This window comes from Thalia democratica, unplaced genomic scaffold, assembly GCF_965202585.1.
Source record: "Thalia democratica unplaced genomic scaffold, ktThaDemo2.hap1.1 HAP1_SCAFFOLD_1951, whole genome shotgun sequence".
In the NCBI taxonomy this organism is placed as follows: domain Eukaryota; kingdom Metazoa; phylum Chordata; class Thaliacea; order Salpida; family Salpidae; genus Thalia; species Thalia democratica.
This window is the reverse complement of record NW_028140744.1, coordinates 277-16,809: the sequence shown is the minus strand read 5'-3', so window position 1 is coordinate 16,809 and position 16,533 is coordinate 277. Positions and strand designations below refer to the sequence as shown.

The window sequence follows — 16,533 nt, the reverse complement described above, 5'->3', positions numbered from 1 at the left end:
CTCTAAGTAGAGGTCTAAACTATATTTGTTTAGAAGAACTTCCTTTATCACACCTTTTACAAGACCGTTTCTTATAACAACTTCAAACTGTTTTTGGTTATAGTTTTTTTAATTGTACTACTTGTACCATTTATACTTTCTATCTACTAAGTTATTGGTTCAGTACAGAATCATAAAGTTTTAGGTTACCAGTTGGTATAAACATTCAATAGCTAGTATTCTTTTGAGTGAGTAAATTTAATAAGTCATCGATATAGCTGTTATCAAAAAAGTTAAATAATAAAATCAGCATCTTCAGTTACTGATTAAGTATTAGGTTAAATGTACTAACTTATTTTTAGTTTTGTTTAAAGAAAAATACATAACACAGAGCTTAAGTGTTTTTTACATTGCTTATTTCGCTAAAAAGTTAAAAAAAGTTAAACAAGTAATGATAAAAGTTTTTCTGATAGAAATTAAAACTCTAAAACGTTTACTTATTTTTTGAAAATTTTTTCAAGTTTTAATATCTAGTTTTATTTTGTTTACAATTAAAACACCTTGTTTTTGTGAATTAGTATAAAGTTAAGCTTCATTAGTTGTTTTGATTTGAAATACTTTTTTGAATTTAAAGTATCAGAACTTTAACTCTCACGCATTAACATTCAGAAGATTTTTTTTTTTAAATGTACAGAAATTTACAAACGAAAGTTGGAAACACCTGTTATGTTTTATTTGTGGTTAAAATAGTGATAAGATATCAGTTTCTTGAGATAAATTATCTGTAAATATCTAAAGTTACTTGTCTTTTACTGTTGATCTCCCAAAAACAATACAATTTATTGCAATAAAAATTTATTAGCTGCAAAGAAAATATACTTTAATTCTTCTAACTAAAACGGTTTAGATATATATTCTATGTTCTCAAAAACTTAGCAACGTATTTTATTTTTAAGAAAAAAAATTCAAAATTGAAACTAAAGATAAACAGAAAATAATTTTAAAAGAAAGTTGAAAGTCTTTATGTATTAAATATGTGTCTTCTTCTTTTATTATAATCCGTTTAACTCGACTCGATAACCAAAAGATTTTATAGTACATAAGATCCTAGGACAAATAAACTGAGCACTTTTTTGAACAATAACTAAGTATGGACTATGTATGCAGATATGAGCGTTAAATATTTTTACATCAGGTTTAGTTTTTTTAACTTTAATGAAAACTTATCTAATATTTTAAAACTATACTTGCTAGTTAAACTAGTATTGTCCTAACTCATGTTTTCTTTTTTAATTTTGCTAAACACCTTACAGTTTAACTTTTTAAAGTATGCATAATAAGTACTGTGAAAATAAATAATTGACTTCTATAGAAAACTTTGAGAGTGATGAAATGTTTTTTAAGCACTTATCTTATTTTCAAAAGCTAATTTTTGATTTGTGTTGCAAGATCTAATAGATTGCTTAGTAGTAACAAAATCTTATTGGTGTTTTTTTTTTACAATAAATATTTAATATTCAAGGTTGTACAGAATTATTTCTTGTTGGTATTCTGTCCATAAATAAACTTTTGTGACTATCAATTTAGCTAATCATACTTTTTATACAATTTTAAGAACAACTTAGTATTATAAAACAAACTTAATAAGTTTTTGCAAAATGTACCTTAAAAACTTCAAAAAAGTATTTTATTTTAGATAAATAAAAACGTTAAGCCAGTTAAGATAATAAAGTTATAAACCAACAAAATCAAAGTATTATATTTTTTCACTAAATTATACGACAAATACAAAACTTTTATTAGTTTAGCTTTTTTGACGAGAAAGTTTTTTTACAAGCTACATATAAGTTTTAAAACTCTTTTGTTTACTTTGATAAGATTAATTAAAGTAAATCTAGTTTTACATAAAAATTGTCAGGTTATTAAATACATGTTCCCATTTATCAATATTAACAAATTTTATTATAAGTTAAGCTAAAATTTATTTTGTGAAGTGAGAAAAGTATTATACAAAAATTAATAAAGTATTTTTTTTAATTAGCAATACTTAAAAAAAATCAATTTTATTCTTACTTTGTTTTTTTAGGCATACTTTTTAAAATTAATATATAGTTTATATAGAAGTTTAAGGTTTTTTAAAATAACCCGAAATATTAAATTTGTTGAGAGTTTCTACATGCCTTTTTTTTTTGGAAAATACACTATATACATAGATTTAACTAAATTTTACTATTTTAATTTAAATTATAATGTTTTTTTAAATATTCAGTACAATATATTTGACTTTAAACTGAAAAATGTAAACGTAAGTATTAATTTTGTACAAAATTAAAAACTAATCTAAAAAAGTGTAAAATTAAATTTATAAAAGTAAAGTATTTTCATTTTTAATTTCTTAATTAAATTTAAGTATTCTTATTTTTCTGTAAGAAACACAAAGTAAACCTTAATAAAGATATACAAACTTTTAAAAAATTTCTTTTAGTTATAACAAAAAAAACAAATAAACGTTTTTATTTAATTATGAGGTAAGGAATAAAAAATTAAAAGAATATATCAACCAGATGAGATAGCTTTATAAAAAATTTACAAAGTATAAGGAAAAAATAATAAAATTTCAAATATACATGTATATAAAAATTTGGAAAATGATTTTTTTAATTTCAAAAAGTATTTCATCAACTTATTTTGCAGCATTTTTCAAAAATATAATTAGTTTTTTATTTATTAATACGTTTGTAGTTTTTTTTTAAAGCACTTTATGAATTGGCACCAAATCATTTACAAAATAATAAATTTTAGTAAATAGTTACAAATTATTGTGAAATTTATTTTTTGTTCACAATTCTTATATATTTAAAAAATAACGCAATTTACTTTATAATAAAAGCTATAGATGAATAAACATTATAGAAAGTTTTAAGTATAATCAAAAAAATATTTTTTTTACAGTAAAAATTGAAATTTTGCTTCATCTTAAAATCGTAAGACTTTTAATTGTATTATAAAGCTGAATTGCTTTCGATTATGATACCTAGCAACATTTTATTTTATAAAGAAAATATTTTAAAACAAATTTAAGGAATTGTGTTCACTTAACAAAGCATTTTAAAAACTTATTAAGACTCTATACAGATTTCATTTGAGTAGAATATTTTAAACCTCATTAGATATTCAACGTTTTTTTTAAGTTTTTTTAAACATAATAAAAAAAAGTTTTAGAAAAATACAACTACGAATACACATAAATGAAAAATATCTCATAAGCTTTTATTTGTATTTGTTTGGTTTTAATTTTTTAAATAACCAGCAGTTACAATTTATAAATGTATTAAATTTAAAACGAATGTTTAAAATGACTAAATGCTTATAAAAAAGAAGTAGATTATTTCAAACAGTTAGCGACTTTAAATGAAATGCATTAAAAAGTTCAAAAATTCATAGATAAACAAAAAGCAAAGAGTTCGAATTAAACACAAATTTATATGATTTACTATGCTAAAACGCATTTTTTCACTGTTTAAACTCAAACATAATAAAAGGAACTTTACTTATTGTTTGATAATTTTTTTAAACTTAAAATAAACTGAATGATAGGAAAATTATATGTATAAAATTGATGAGATATCAACTTAAGACAGCTGTATAAATATGTTGTCAAAATGATGTAACCATGATTATTTATATTGATACCAAAAAACTAAAATAAGGATTTAGAAAAGTTTTTGAATTTTATAAACAATTATTTTAAGGTTAAAGAAATAAAAACCACTTTTTACATAATTTAGAACTTTTTCAACCATAAATTTTATTTTAAACTGTTTTTTAATTAACTGCTTTGTAAAATACATTTGGTTTTTCTAATTATATGTCTCGAGTAATGAAGTAGAAATTTTTTTTATAAGGTGAAAAAGAAATAATAAAAGAGGTAACCAGTAATCTGCAGTACTCATTAAAAAAAATATTATTTGTTTCTGTAATACAAAATTATTTCAAATATATTTTCTTAGAAAACAATTTAGATTCAGAACATTTCAAATGTTTCATGAAAAATACACACGTTGAACAAAATAATTTGTCCTTTATTTTCATAGAAAATAATATAATTCAATAAATAAAATGTCACAGTGCTAATTAATTTGTAATTATTTAGTATCAAAATTCTCCAGCTGGCCTTTCAATTTCTATTTTGTTCCATCTTTCGTAGAATAACTCCTTCGCAAACTTGTACAATTCAATGTCCTGAAAAAATAAACATTAAAAAAAAATAGTAAACTAGTTGAAGCATTTTATTATAAAACACTTATGTTAAAAACTGGACATTGTTAAAAACTAATTTTATAACTCCATTGTCTAAGTATTTTTAGAACTGTTAGGATAATATGAAAACTTATCAGTAAAGTATATTTACTATGTCAGTTTATGGTATGAACCTTTACAAAAGACATTTAAAAATACTTGAACTTAGTGGCGAACAAAAAAAAAACATAGTAAATGTTTTATTTGAGAAAAAAGGATAGCTCAATGTCCTAAAAATATAATGTATTTAAGAAAATAAACAACTATCTTACAAATTAATTGTAGCATGGTATGCTTTTTTATTGAAACATTAGTAATAAAAACAAATAATCCTACATCAACTTAAAGTTGTTTTTTACAAAATATTTAGCAACAATGTTTTCAGTAATTTTGCAAATCAATTTAAGAAAGTTAGACTTGCAAATATAAAAACTTTTTGTTTCAATTAGTAGCGTAAGATTAATTTCATGAGAGAGACCTTCAAATATATTTTTCAGACTTAAGATTAAAAACAACAGATTTATACTTTAAAACTTCTATAAAAAGTTTTTTTCAAGGAAGTAAAGGTGTTATGAGGAAATCATTTTAATATAAAAATTTGATTTGTCTTTATAATAAAATTCATTGTTTATTAAATGAAACAAACAGTCCTTTGTCTAAAAAATTAAAATACACAATAAAACTTTGATTAAAAAAAAGTAAACAAAAAACGCTTTGTATAAAACCAATAAACAATAAACTTTTATAAAATGCTTACAACAAGGCTTAAGCGTTTAACAAAATGCACAAAAAAATATTTTCAAATCAATTATAAAGATAAAAGTGTATGAAGAACTCACTTTTTTGTTTATTACTTTTAAAATTATCTACTTCTGCTTAATTTTATAAACCGCAAAAACAATAGGTATTCAGATAAAGGTGTTATTTTCATTAAAACACAATTTTTCAACAAACCCAAATACTTTAAAACAAAAATACATTTCGAAAAGTCGTAAAAATAAACGATTCAACGCGTAATTCAAAACCCGATCAAACACAATTTGATTTCAATAATTGCAGTTCGGTCCTGCGCGAATGTTTAAATCGCTAGCAATATAAACAACGAGTGCGCTTTATTGCATCTCTCTGTGTGACGTAATAATGCCATATGCGAGTTTAATGCAACTTTCAATGGCAGCAGGGCGGTTGTACGAATTATTGAAAACTTTAAACAAGCAAATGTTTCTATGTATTTATAAAAAAAAATTATTGACATTGATAAACTTTAATATAAATTCTAGTTAATTAGCCAGCAGGGTACTAACATAAAAATTAAAAACTATACGCAGTTAATAAAAGTTTACTGTTTATTTGCAACAGAATAAAGAAAAAATTATGATTTATTAAAAGTATTAAATATGCATCAAAAAACTAATGATTTTTAAAAAAGTTTATTTTATAAATTTAAACTCCAAAAAAAAAAAAATAGAGTTTGCAAACTAATTAGATGTGCTTTACATCATCCATGTAAAATATATTTAAACAGGGTAAAAGGTTTTTGAAAATTTCTTCGAGGTTTTATAAGTTTCCTAACGGTTTTTTAAAGAACAAATTTTTGGTACAAAATGAAATATAAGGTAAAAAACTGTGTTAAACAGGATAAAAACATTGAAAAAACTTGTATTGCTACTTTAAATGTGTTTTTTAATAAAAACTAATGATTAAAAAAATATTTTCTGAATGATAAATTACTCGTATCTTATTGAAACTTAAATATGATAAATTATTGAATCGTATCATGCAGGATTTTTTCTAAATTCCAGGATTTTCCAGGTATTTTAGTGATTTTTGTTCGAAAATCTAGGTTTTTTTGAAACCCTGTTTTAAGTTAGTACAAATTATTTACAAAAAAAATCACAAAAAATACAGAAAATACACTAATGTAAGACTAGAACCCAGACTTTTATAAATATCAACAAAAAGATAAAGGTCTAAAGTTACAGAACTTTTATTTTGAATATAACACCTTATTGCTTCAAAAAAATACATTTACTTTATTGGTACATTAAATGAAATTGAAAACTTAAATTTTGTTTGATCTATAACAGAACAACGAGACAATTAAAAACTCATTATAACAGACAAATTTAATATTTATAAAAAGATAACAACAGAATAACTAACTGTCTGTATTTTTTTTTCAAAATTAATCCTACATTCGAGTATAATCATTAGATATTGATTGATTATAGTGATTTTTTTTGTAAAAACTATAAAAAAAATTATCTTGATTATTTCAATTTTAATGAAATTCAAAAACCGTAAATATTATTCAATTAGTATATTTTGACAGATGTGCTCTGTAAATTAATACTAATTTCACATTTAAACGGTCTGTTAGAAATATATATTTATATTGATTGGTGAAAAACTGTTTAATGACTTGTTTTATTATAACATAGGGAAATAAATGATTTAATTAGTATATAATCTTGCTAGTCTAATGGTTTACTAAACAATCATCTATAGAAGTATTATTAAAACAAAAAACACATATATAAGTGTGCTTTTATTAAACATCATTCATTAAGGAAAATAAAATTGTATTTATTCAATATAATTATATATATATTCAATCAATATAATATATATGTATATATTCAACATAATATAGTTTATTCAATCTATTGCTCACAAAATAAATTTGTAATGGTTAAATTTTAAATTCATCTAATATATCTCTAAAAGATAAAGCCTTGGAAAATTATTCACTTAAAAATAACCAAGTTTCAAAACTTAAGTTCAACTATGGTATTATGCTTACGAGATTTTATAAATTGTTTTACTGAACAAATTGTTAATTTTAGAAAGCTATAAACAAAACAAAATGGTGTTAAACTTAGCAGTTTAACGATTAATTTTCTTGCATTAAACTAATTGCATAAGTTGCAAAAACGAAATGATCTGCAATTAATTGCCGAAAATTTGCAACAAAATTGCTTAAAACAAGGATGCTAATTGTCACGACTCGGAACTTCATTTTTATTTGTAATTAATTCGATTAATTCTATTGGCAAAACTTGGAACTTTATTTTTATTCGTAATTAATTCGATCAACTTTACTGGCAAAATTTAGTTTTGACGCAAACAGCAGTTTTAATTTGATTAATTTAAATTAAGATTTATTTGGTTCTGCTTTCTATTCAATTTGCAATTTGCATATTTCATCTCGAAAATTGTTTATTTTTACCAGGGTATATTTTAAAATGATGTTGATTGTTGTCGAGATTGTGAACATCTTAATTTTTTTACTTGACTACATTTTGTGATACTAATTAAAACAACTTTATGGAAAGTTTGAGTTTTAAAACGCTAAGTAAGTTAATTAATAAACAATTAACTCTCTTACCAAACAACTAACGACTTGTGGGACTTAAAAATAGTCTTTCTACAAGTTTATGTTTGTATAACAACACTAATAAAATTAAAATTTTTGAAATGTATGTTTAAATAAAAACTTAAATATAAAAACGTTAAAAAAATAGTATTCACTCTGCTACTTATTATTTAGTTGCTAAATACATTTTATAAATTTACTTTGTTTTTTTCAAAGCATTCAATTTCTCTTATTTGCTCAAAATTTCAAACTATTTAGCTAAGAAAAATCCTAACTTAAATAAATAAGTGAAAAATAACTTGAATACAGACTTAATGAAGTAAACTTAGAAATATAAATATTCACTTTAGTTCAAATAAGTTATATCAACGAAATTTACGTTAAAAATTTTCAATAATACTTAGTTTTGTTTTCATAAAACACCAAGTTCTAAAGAGTATATTAATATAAATCTGAAAACAATTTATTCTCTAAGAAAACTTAAACTGATAATATATAAGTAATTTTTATAAATAATAATCTTTTTTTATCCCTTATCATATAATTTGGAAAATGAACAAGCAATAACTTTTAAAAAGTTTGTAAAACTTATATAAATACTTAATTGTGTCAAAATTCTGTAATATTTTTATTATCTTTAGGGAAATACAATATACAATATTTGAAAAATGTGTTAATATTTCATATTTGTAGAAAGTTTCTTGAAAAAAAATTTAAACATAAATTAAATTTATAACACATGCTTTGAATTATTTTATTGTGTTCAAAAGCTGTTTGAATAACGAAATAGCTTATGTCTTGGCAATTCATTATCTAAAAATATTGTTCAAAAAAAATTTGTTAATCCTTAGATAAGTTCTGTAAAAAATATAAACTTTTATACAAATTTTGTTTAAAAATACTTTAAAACACAGCTACTTTACAGTTACTAGAAAAATAATTATATAAGAATTTAACAACATAAAATATAAGTTTTCATAAAAAAAACAATATATTTTTATCATGTTTTTATCGATTTTAACGATTTTAGATTAGAAGTACAACTTGTTTTTATTTAAATTTTCGTTTTTATGGTTTGTAATCTTCTTAAAACTCAAAAAACAGATTACAGAAAAACGTGAAAAATTTAAAAGATTTAATTAGCTTAGTGTGAAAATTACATTGTTTTAAAACAATTTTTCAAGGAAAACAAATGCTCAGACACTCCAAAAAATACTTAAGTGATTAGATGTATTTTTATTACTTCTATTTTTAAGAAAATTTCTTTTAATAACTCAATGCCAAAGTAATCACGCCTAAAAATATAAACTTTCATCAAGCCATTTTATTATTTCTTTGAAAAAAAAAATTGTACAGAAAAACAAACTTCAATTATAAATGCAAGTCTTTAAAATTTATTTTAATCATTTTTTATGAAAACTATATTTTAGAAACACGCTATTCAGGGCTAACCAATTTAATCTTCCTGTAAAAAATTGAAAAAAACTCCACTTAATGTGACATAACAACTATAAATTTTCTAAATATAAAGTCGAAACACAGCTTAAAATTGTTTACCAGTTAAAACACTATTTATGGTTTTAAGTTGTTGTGTTAGTAATTCAAGGTTAAATTAATTATTTAAGAAAAAAATCCGCATAATCACCTAAAGCTTCTCTTTAAAAGTAAATAAGTGTAAGCAAATAAATAAGCAATCAACTAACAAACAATAGTCATTAAAACTAAATGCGACAAACTTTTATGAAATGTTTATTTTAAAAACAAAATATATACAGCTGATTACTTTAAATCCCGTATAAAAAAGTTTAGGCTTTTTTATTTTCAAATTGAATCAAAACTCTATTTATTATTTATTTTATGCAATAAAAATTTTGTTAGTCATTTTTGATATTGCTCATAATTAACTATTGTCTTAGCGACGCAAACAAATTAAGTCTGTAAGCAAAATTTTACGGTTGGTAAACTTAAGCACATGAATTTTCTCTCTAAAATATTTCCTGTTATGACGACACAGTTTTTGTTTTTGTGAGTTCACGAAAACCCGTTCGTCGTTTGTGTATACAAAAGATGAATATTTAAATTTTAAATTAATATTATAAAATTAACGAAATTAGCTACTTAAATGCTTTAACTTTACTCATATATTTAACTTATATATTTGAATTAACATTTTAAGAATTTTTTATTTTTTTTATTTGTAAACAAGGTGCCTTGCGCTTAACATTCAAACTTTATATGTTGCTGGTTTAATATAAGAATCTGTTAAGATTAATTATCTTAACATTCAAACTTCATTGAAAATATGTTAAGATAATTATCGAAACATTTAAAACAAACTAAGCACACGAAACTAAAATTCCTCTCAAAAATATTTCTTAACATGACGTCACAATCACTTGCTGTCATGGGTTCACGAGAACTTATTTATACGTTACAATCAAGCTTTATTATTTTTACATGTCAATAAAATTAGTTTAAATTTTAACTTTTAAGATGTGGCAACAATTGCCAGTAAAATTTCCACATTTTCAAGTTATAAATTTAAGTTTGATATTTTTTATTTAGTAATTAATTACCGAAAGTAGTGACTTTATATTTTTGATAATTGTTTGAAATTAATGTAAACAACCATATAATGTCACAAAAAATAGACTAACAATTCAAGTATTATTTCACAAGGAAGTTAAGATTATGGCTCTTTTTAAGATTTTTAAAATGATTAATTTGATGTTTACAAAAATAAAATAACCTTGTCGAAATATTTCAAATTTCATTGATTCAAACTAAATTTTTAATCAAAATTAATTTTTTTGAAAATGTTCAGTTTATAAATGCAACGTTAAAGGAGTTATTTTTACATAATATTAAAATTTTCAAAAAATAAACTATTAAATTTAATTATAAAAAAACAAACCAGTTTGTTGTTTTCTTTAATTCTTTCAAGCTGCTCTTCACTGGGTTTCAGCATGGAAGCCCTGGTTCTCAGGTCGAGCTGGAACTTCTTCCTGAATTTCAGATCGAACACTTTCTCGAACATTATCCTCGACTTTTCTTGCTCTTCTGTCAGACCGAAGAATGATATTTTCTGAGGATTTGTTTTTACTTTTTAATTTTTCTAAATAAAATACAATTAAGTATGTAGGAATGAATTACTTTTATTTTTCTGTAAAAATATGAAAACAGTCAATTTATTGGACTAAAGAATGTTATTTTCTATGATTTTTTTTATTTCTTAACTTTTATTTTACAAACAAAATAATATTAAATCTGTAGTAATGAAGTTCTTTTTATTTAAAAATTGGAAAAGTTGCAATTTGTTAAAATGAAGGATGGTATTTTCTATGGAAAAATGTTCTTTTAGATAGTTAACACTTATTTTTAATGTTATCTAAAATATTTCATAATCATTAATCCTCAAGTTTTATGTGTAGATTCAGGATTTATTAAATAAAATATATAAATAATAGTTTAATATAGAAGGCTAAAAACATTTGCTATAAACAAAACTTAAATACATAAGTATTATAGACCCGAAAAACTAATTCAGGGTAGTTTTTTTGTTATATGTTACATGTAAACATAATTATAACATTAACATAGACTACTTTTTATAATTTAAACTCGAATTTTGTTCATTAAACTGATTTGAAATCATTATTATAAAGTAACTGCTACATTATTAGTCACTGATATATGCTATAAACATTTTTAAGTTGAAAACAAAATATTGAATTCTGCAAAAAAGCTTTTACTGTTATACAATAGCTGCTTTTTTTTGAGGAATATAACTATAAAACTTAAAAAAATAAATATAAATGTAAATAATTTTAATAAGAATTAAGCACTTATCTAAAAATTTATTTTCACTAATCAATAAAAAACTTGTTTTTTTCCTGTTTACATTGGTATCAACGTTAATTGTTTCGTTTTAAAATAAACCAAATGAGCTTATTAATAACCACAAATCAATTTAAGATTATTTCTCATTTTCATTTGTTTGAACAACATTTACAAAAATAAAAAATTGAAGTTAAATATCAAGAATTTTATTCCTACTTAAACAAAAATTTGCACTTATAAATAATAATTTAAACAACTTTAAATAAAATTTGACTTGGTTAAAATTTTTTAATGTAGATAATAAATTGAAAAAAACTATTAACTAAGTTAATAAGAACATAACATTCAATATTCTTAAAATTTTACAAATTAGTTTAAAGTTTTATTTCTTTTATACTTTATATTTTAATGAACTTTAATTCTTAAACTACTTATAAATTTTCACACTAAATTGCATGAACAATTTGTATGTATTGCCTAAATTGGTGGGAAAACAAAAGTAACGACTAAATCGCTTTCAATATGTGCGATAAAACTACATTGCAATAAAATAATAGAAATTGCTGCAAAATTGTTAAATTGCATTTTGGTGAGAAAACTTTAGAAATTCAAGTAATATTCAAATGGTGGTATTTGAGTTGTATTAAAATATAATTAATGTAAATAAAAAAATTAAGGATAAATCAAAAACAATAAATATGCTTTGGTCTTGATTAAATAAATTATGGTTTTTTATTACCTTAATTACAATAAAATGTTTCAATCAAACTACATTAAAATAAAAAACGTATAGTAATTTAAAGTTTTACTAGCATATAAAAAAAATCGAAGTTAAATAGAAATAAATTGATTGTCAAAGAAAGTTAAATGAAGCAAATATAATTTATTAGTAATAAATTTTTTTTTTTGCGTATGAATGTTATAGTAATAAAGATTTTTTTGAGAAAATTCTTTAAAAGTTTTACATACAACGTAAATAAACAATTTACTATTTAAATATGGAGAAAATTTTTGCATTGAAAACTTGAAATTTGCAACATTTTAAATAAATACTAAATACGGGATTAACTTCTAAATCATTATTTGAATATTGTTTTATAGTATTATATAAAATTTAAGAAGTTTGTTTTATACATAAGTATTTTAAAACTACTAAAATGTTAAAGTAAACTTAATAATTAGCATGTATAATATTATTTTTAAGTAAACAAAGTAACCTTTCAAAAGTAAAATATTTCTATTATTTATTTTTAGTCAGTTTTCAACTATTTTTTTAATTTTATTAGTAGGTTTAATTCACATAATATGTCTAACATTTTATATAATATATATTTAATCATTTTTTATAAATTAAAAACTTACATGCGGTTTAGGAGGCAAATATAAATGATCAATTACAACATAAACTCTGTAGATAAATTAATATTTTTGTTTAAAATTCAAAACGTATGTTTTCTAAATTGAATTAATTATTCTTTTCCAAACTTTTATAAGCTTTAATCTAATAAACTGTTTACATAAATTTAAAATAATTAGAGACTTATTACAAAAAGTTAAAACAGTATTTACTAATAAAACAAACAAAGTTCAAGATTTTTTTACACAGTAGAACATAAGTGCTTTCAACAAGCTATTGTCGGAAATTTTTACACAAATATTTGCTAACAAATACAAACAACTTTTTATAAATAGCTTCTGGTTGTACTTTTTTTAACAGTTTGTTTAATTTATGAAGTTTAAAAATAAAAACTTTATAGCTTTGAATCTAATAAAAAAAATTCAAACAAGTAAATTAAAGCTTAAGTAAAAAATTTAATAAGTTTTAGTCAGTATCTCTAACAAATTAATTTAATATTAAAACATAATTGTTTAAAATTTAATTCATGCATATACTTTTAGTTTAATGGTAACTTAAATGTTTTGAAACTTAAACATGACTTTTTTCTTAAAACTGAAACTACTTGTATTAAAAAACTTTAAATAATTTTACTTTGTTTTTCATGTCAAATAATATACTTGAAGTCGAAATACGAAAATGAATATTGTAAATAAATGCTTATGTTCTAAATTTATTTTTAATAAAACTTTACAAACAAACTATACTGGTGTGGGAAAATCATAAAACTAAATACTTTAAAATAAATTTTGTGCATCACTAAACATTCGTAAGTAAATATATCTAACTAAAAATACGAAAACTTTTATTTTTTAATAAATCAATAACCTGTAGTTTGAAAAAATACTGTATAAGGTTCAAGTTTAATTGAAGTTTTAAATTTAAAAATGACTTTTATAAATAAAATAGATTCAACCTATATCGAATACCTAGAATGTTATAAAAAACAAAATATGCAAAGTTTGACTGAGTCTAGAAATGACCACATTTATTTAAACAACATATTAACTTAAATTTTTAACATAATTTTTAACAAACACGTTTTATTACAAACAAAAAAAACATTTTAATTAATTTGTTGTAGTCTAACAACAATACTTTTGCAAAATATCTCAAATATTTTTCTATGTGTAGTGTAGTTCAATTGTTTCTTAAGTTTCAAGATTTACCACAAAAATTTAATTGATAAAATATTTAAACTATCATTTTCATTGGTGTGATTGTAAAAATTTTAATTAGATTGTTTAAAAAAAATTATTTTGATTCAACTTTATAAAAACATATTATATAACAAAACCTTTATTTTTAAATATTAGATAAATTGTAAAAAAACCACGTTTGTACAAAATATTTATGTTTTTGTTTGAAAACTTTGTTAAACCCAAAAAAAAAAACACTTTTTAATCAAATATTTTTTAGGATACAAAGTACAAAAAACTTTATTCGAATATTTGTTTTTTAATAGCAAACAAACTTAAAAAATAAATAGCTTCTGGTTAAATATTTAAGTCCACTTAATTTCCACAAAAGACATTTTATTTATTTACTCACTAACTATTATTTAAAAATTCAAGTTAAAACAATGGTACTTAAGGTACGTACTTATGGTCCAACATTAAGATTATATACAAAATATTTATGTCTAATACAAATCATTGAAACTCGTTAAAAACTTAACACTTCAAAAACAAACAAAATAATTTCAACAGAAATTTAATATTTTACAAGTATATTAAAAGTATGTTGAACAAACCATTGTTGTAAGTTTTAAGCAAATATTTGGTTAAAGAGCAAACAAGTTTAATTTATAAATAGCTTAAAGTTTGCTTCTGGATATATTTTGGTTTTACATTTTACTTAAACATTTACAGATTTAAACTATTAATTATGAAAAACCACTAATATTTAACATTTTATAAATCTACAACGGGGTTTCCCTAACTTTTTTTCATAAGGCCCCTTTACAGAAATAAAAAAAGCTATTGATTTCTAACAAGATTTCTGAATAAATTACCCTTAAATTTTTTTTTGCTTTTTATCATCAACTCCGGAACATCTTGTGTAAGTTTCAAATTGTAGCCCCCTTTGCTGCTTATGGTCCCTAAATTTATACAATGGCCCACTTTGGGAAACCATGATCTGCGTCAAGGCAGTGCTAAGAAGTTGAAATAGTTCTAGTGCAACAATAAACAGTTTAACAAGCTTATAATTTTATAAGATGACTTCATAGTTTTTTTTTTAATTAAAGCTAATAAAGTTTACAAAAAAATTCAACTAAAAATTTTTTAATAAATATGTCTGCTTAAACTAAAGCAATGTAAAGTGTTTATTTTTAATTTTTGACCAATTTTAATAACATTATATAAAATTATTGTTAGTACAAAACAATATTTTCAAGCAATTTTTTTGTTAAAGAACTTACATAAAACTAATTAAAGTTTAGATATATATATTTGCGGTAAACTACTTTTATAAATGGTGACTAAATTAATTTATTTAAGAAATATATTTTTTGTATTGTAACACTTAAAATACTAACTATAATTTTAATTTATCAAAATAATTTAAATGATGCTTAATTTTATATGTTTATACTTAAAACTAGCTCAATTAAGACTTTATCAACTAAATCATTTTACCTAAAATAAAATAATCAACATACCGTTACTACTTTACATACTTGTTTTGTGGTAAACTAGTAGGAATTGATAACTACATCTTTTTTATAACAAAGTAAATAAACTTAGAAAAATAAAACAAATTATTTTTGTTGATCAACTTATTTTAAGATTCTAATTAATTTTATAAATTAAATCCAACAAACAAACCAGCAGGTTCCGCTTGGCTGATTCCAGCAAGGCGTCATCGAACTGTTGTGACGTCATATTAGTTCCATCACAGTTGACCAACCTGAGGTCGGCAAGCATCCGGGTCTGACGGTTGTTGGCCCAGTTGTCATGGCAACCCGCGAATTCGTCCAGTGACACGTTCAGCCAGTTGTAACCTGAAAGTTGGTTTTTGGGGTGAAAATTCGTAGCTAGGGAGATTTTAAACTATTTTTTAGGAAGTAATTATCAATTGTTACAAATGACTTTTTTTGTATTAATCCAAAAAAATGTTTTTTGCTGTTTATTATAAGTCAAATAACATAAATAAATATACTTTTTTAAGAGTTGTAACCTATGTTGGTTTTTAGGGTAAAACTTCGTTGCTAAGCAGTTTAAATTAGGTAGAGTTGGGGGTGAACTTTGTTGCTAGGCAACTTAAACTTGGTTTAATTCAGTACTTACAGTCCAATACTTTAATTTAAACATTTTATATATATTTGGCTTTTGGGTGAAATTATTCGCAACTTTATTAACAACACTATATAATAAATCTGACATTGGTAACAAAAAGAATTATTGTAAACAATGGTAAAGTTAAAATACCTGTTATTTTTTAACAATTATCTGACCTGCATTAAAAGTTTGGTTTAAAATTTGTGGCAAAGGTTTTTCAACTTTTTTTTATAAAGTTATTTTGACCCCAGTTGGTATCCTTTGTATTCATCCAAAGAAAGTTAGTTTCTGTTTGCTTATTTTTTTTTATTAACAACATATATTATAAACCTGACTTCGGTAACAAAAAATTATTTAAATAG

General features: G+C 22.0%; 1 protein-coding gene across 1 annotated transcript; it reads right to left on the bottom strand.

Moving 5' to 3' along the window:
• Positions 1–4,134: 4,134 nt before the first annotated feature.
• Positions 4,135–15,894, bottom strand: LOC145849019 (heparan-sulfate 6-O-sulfotransferase 2-like; the record flags this gene model as incomplete). Its single annotated transcript, XM_082954132.1, has 3 exons — positions 4,135–4,221; positions 10,569–10,739; positions 15,719–15,894. Coding segments are annotated over 3 exons (434 nt in total), but the record flags the coding sequence as incomplete, so codon positions are not given.
• Between the last annotated feature and the right edge of the window lie 639 nt (positions 15,895–16,533).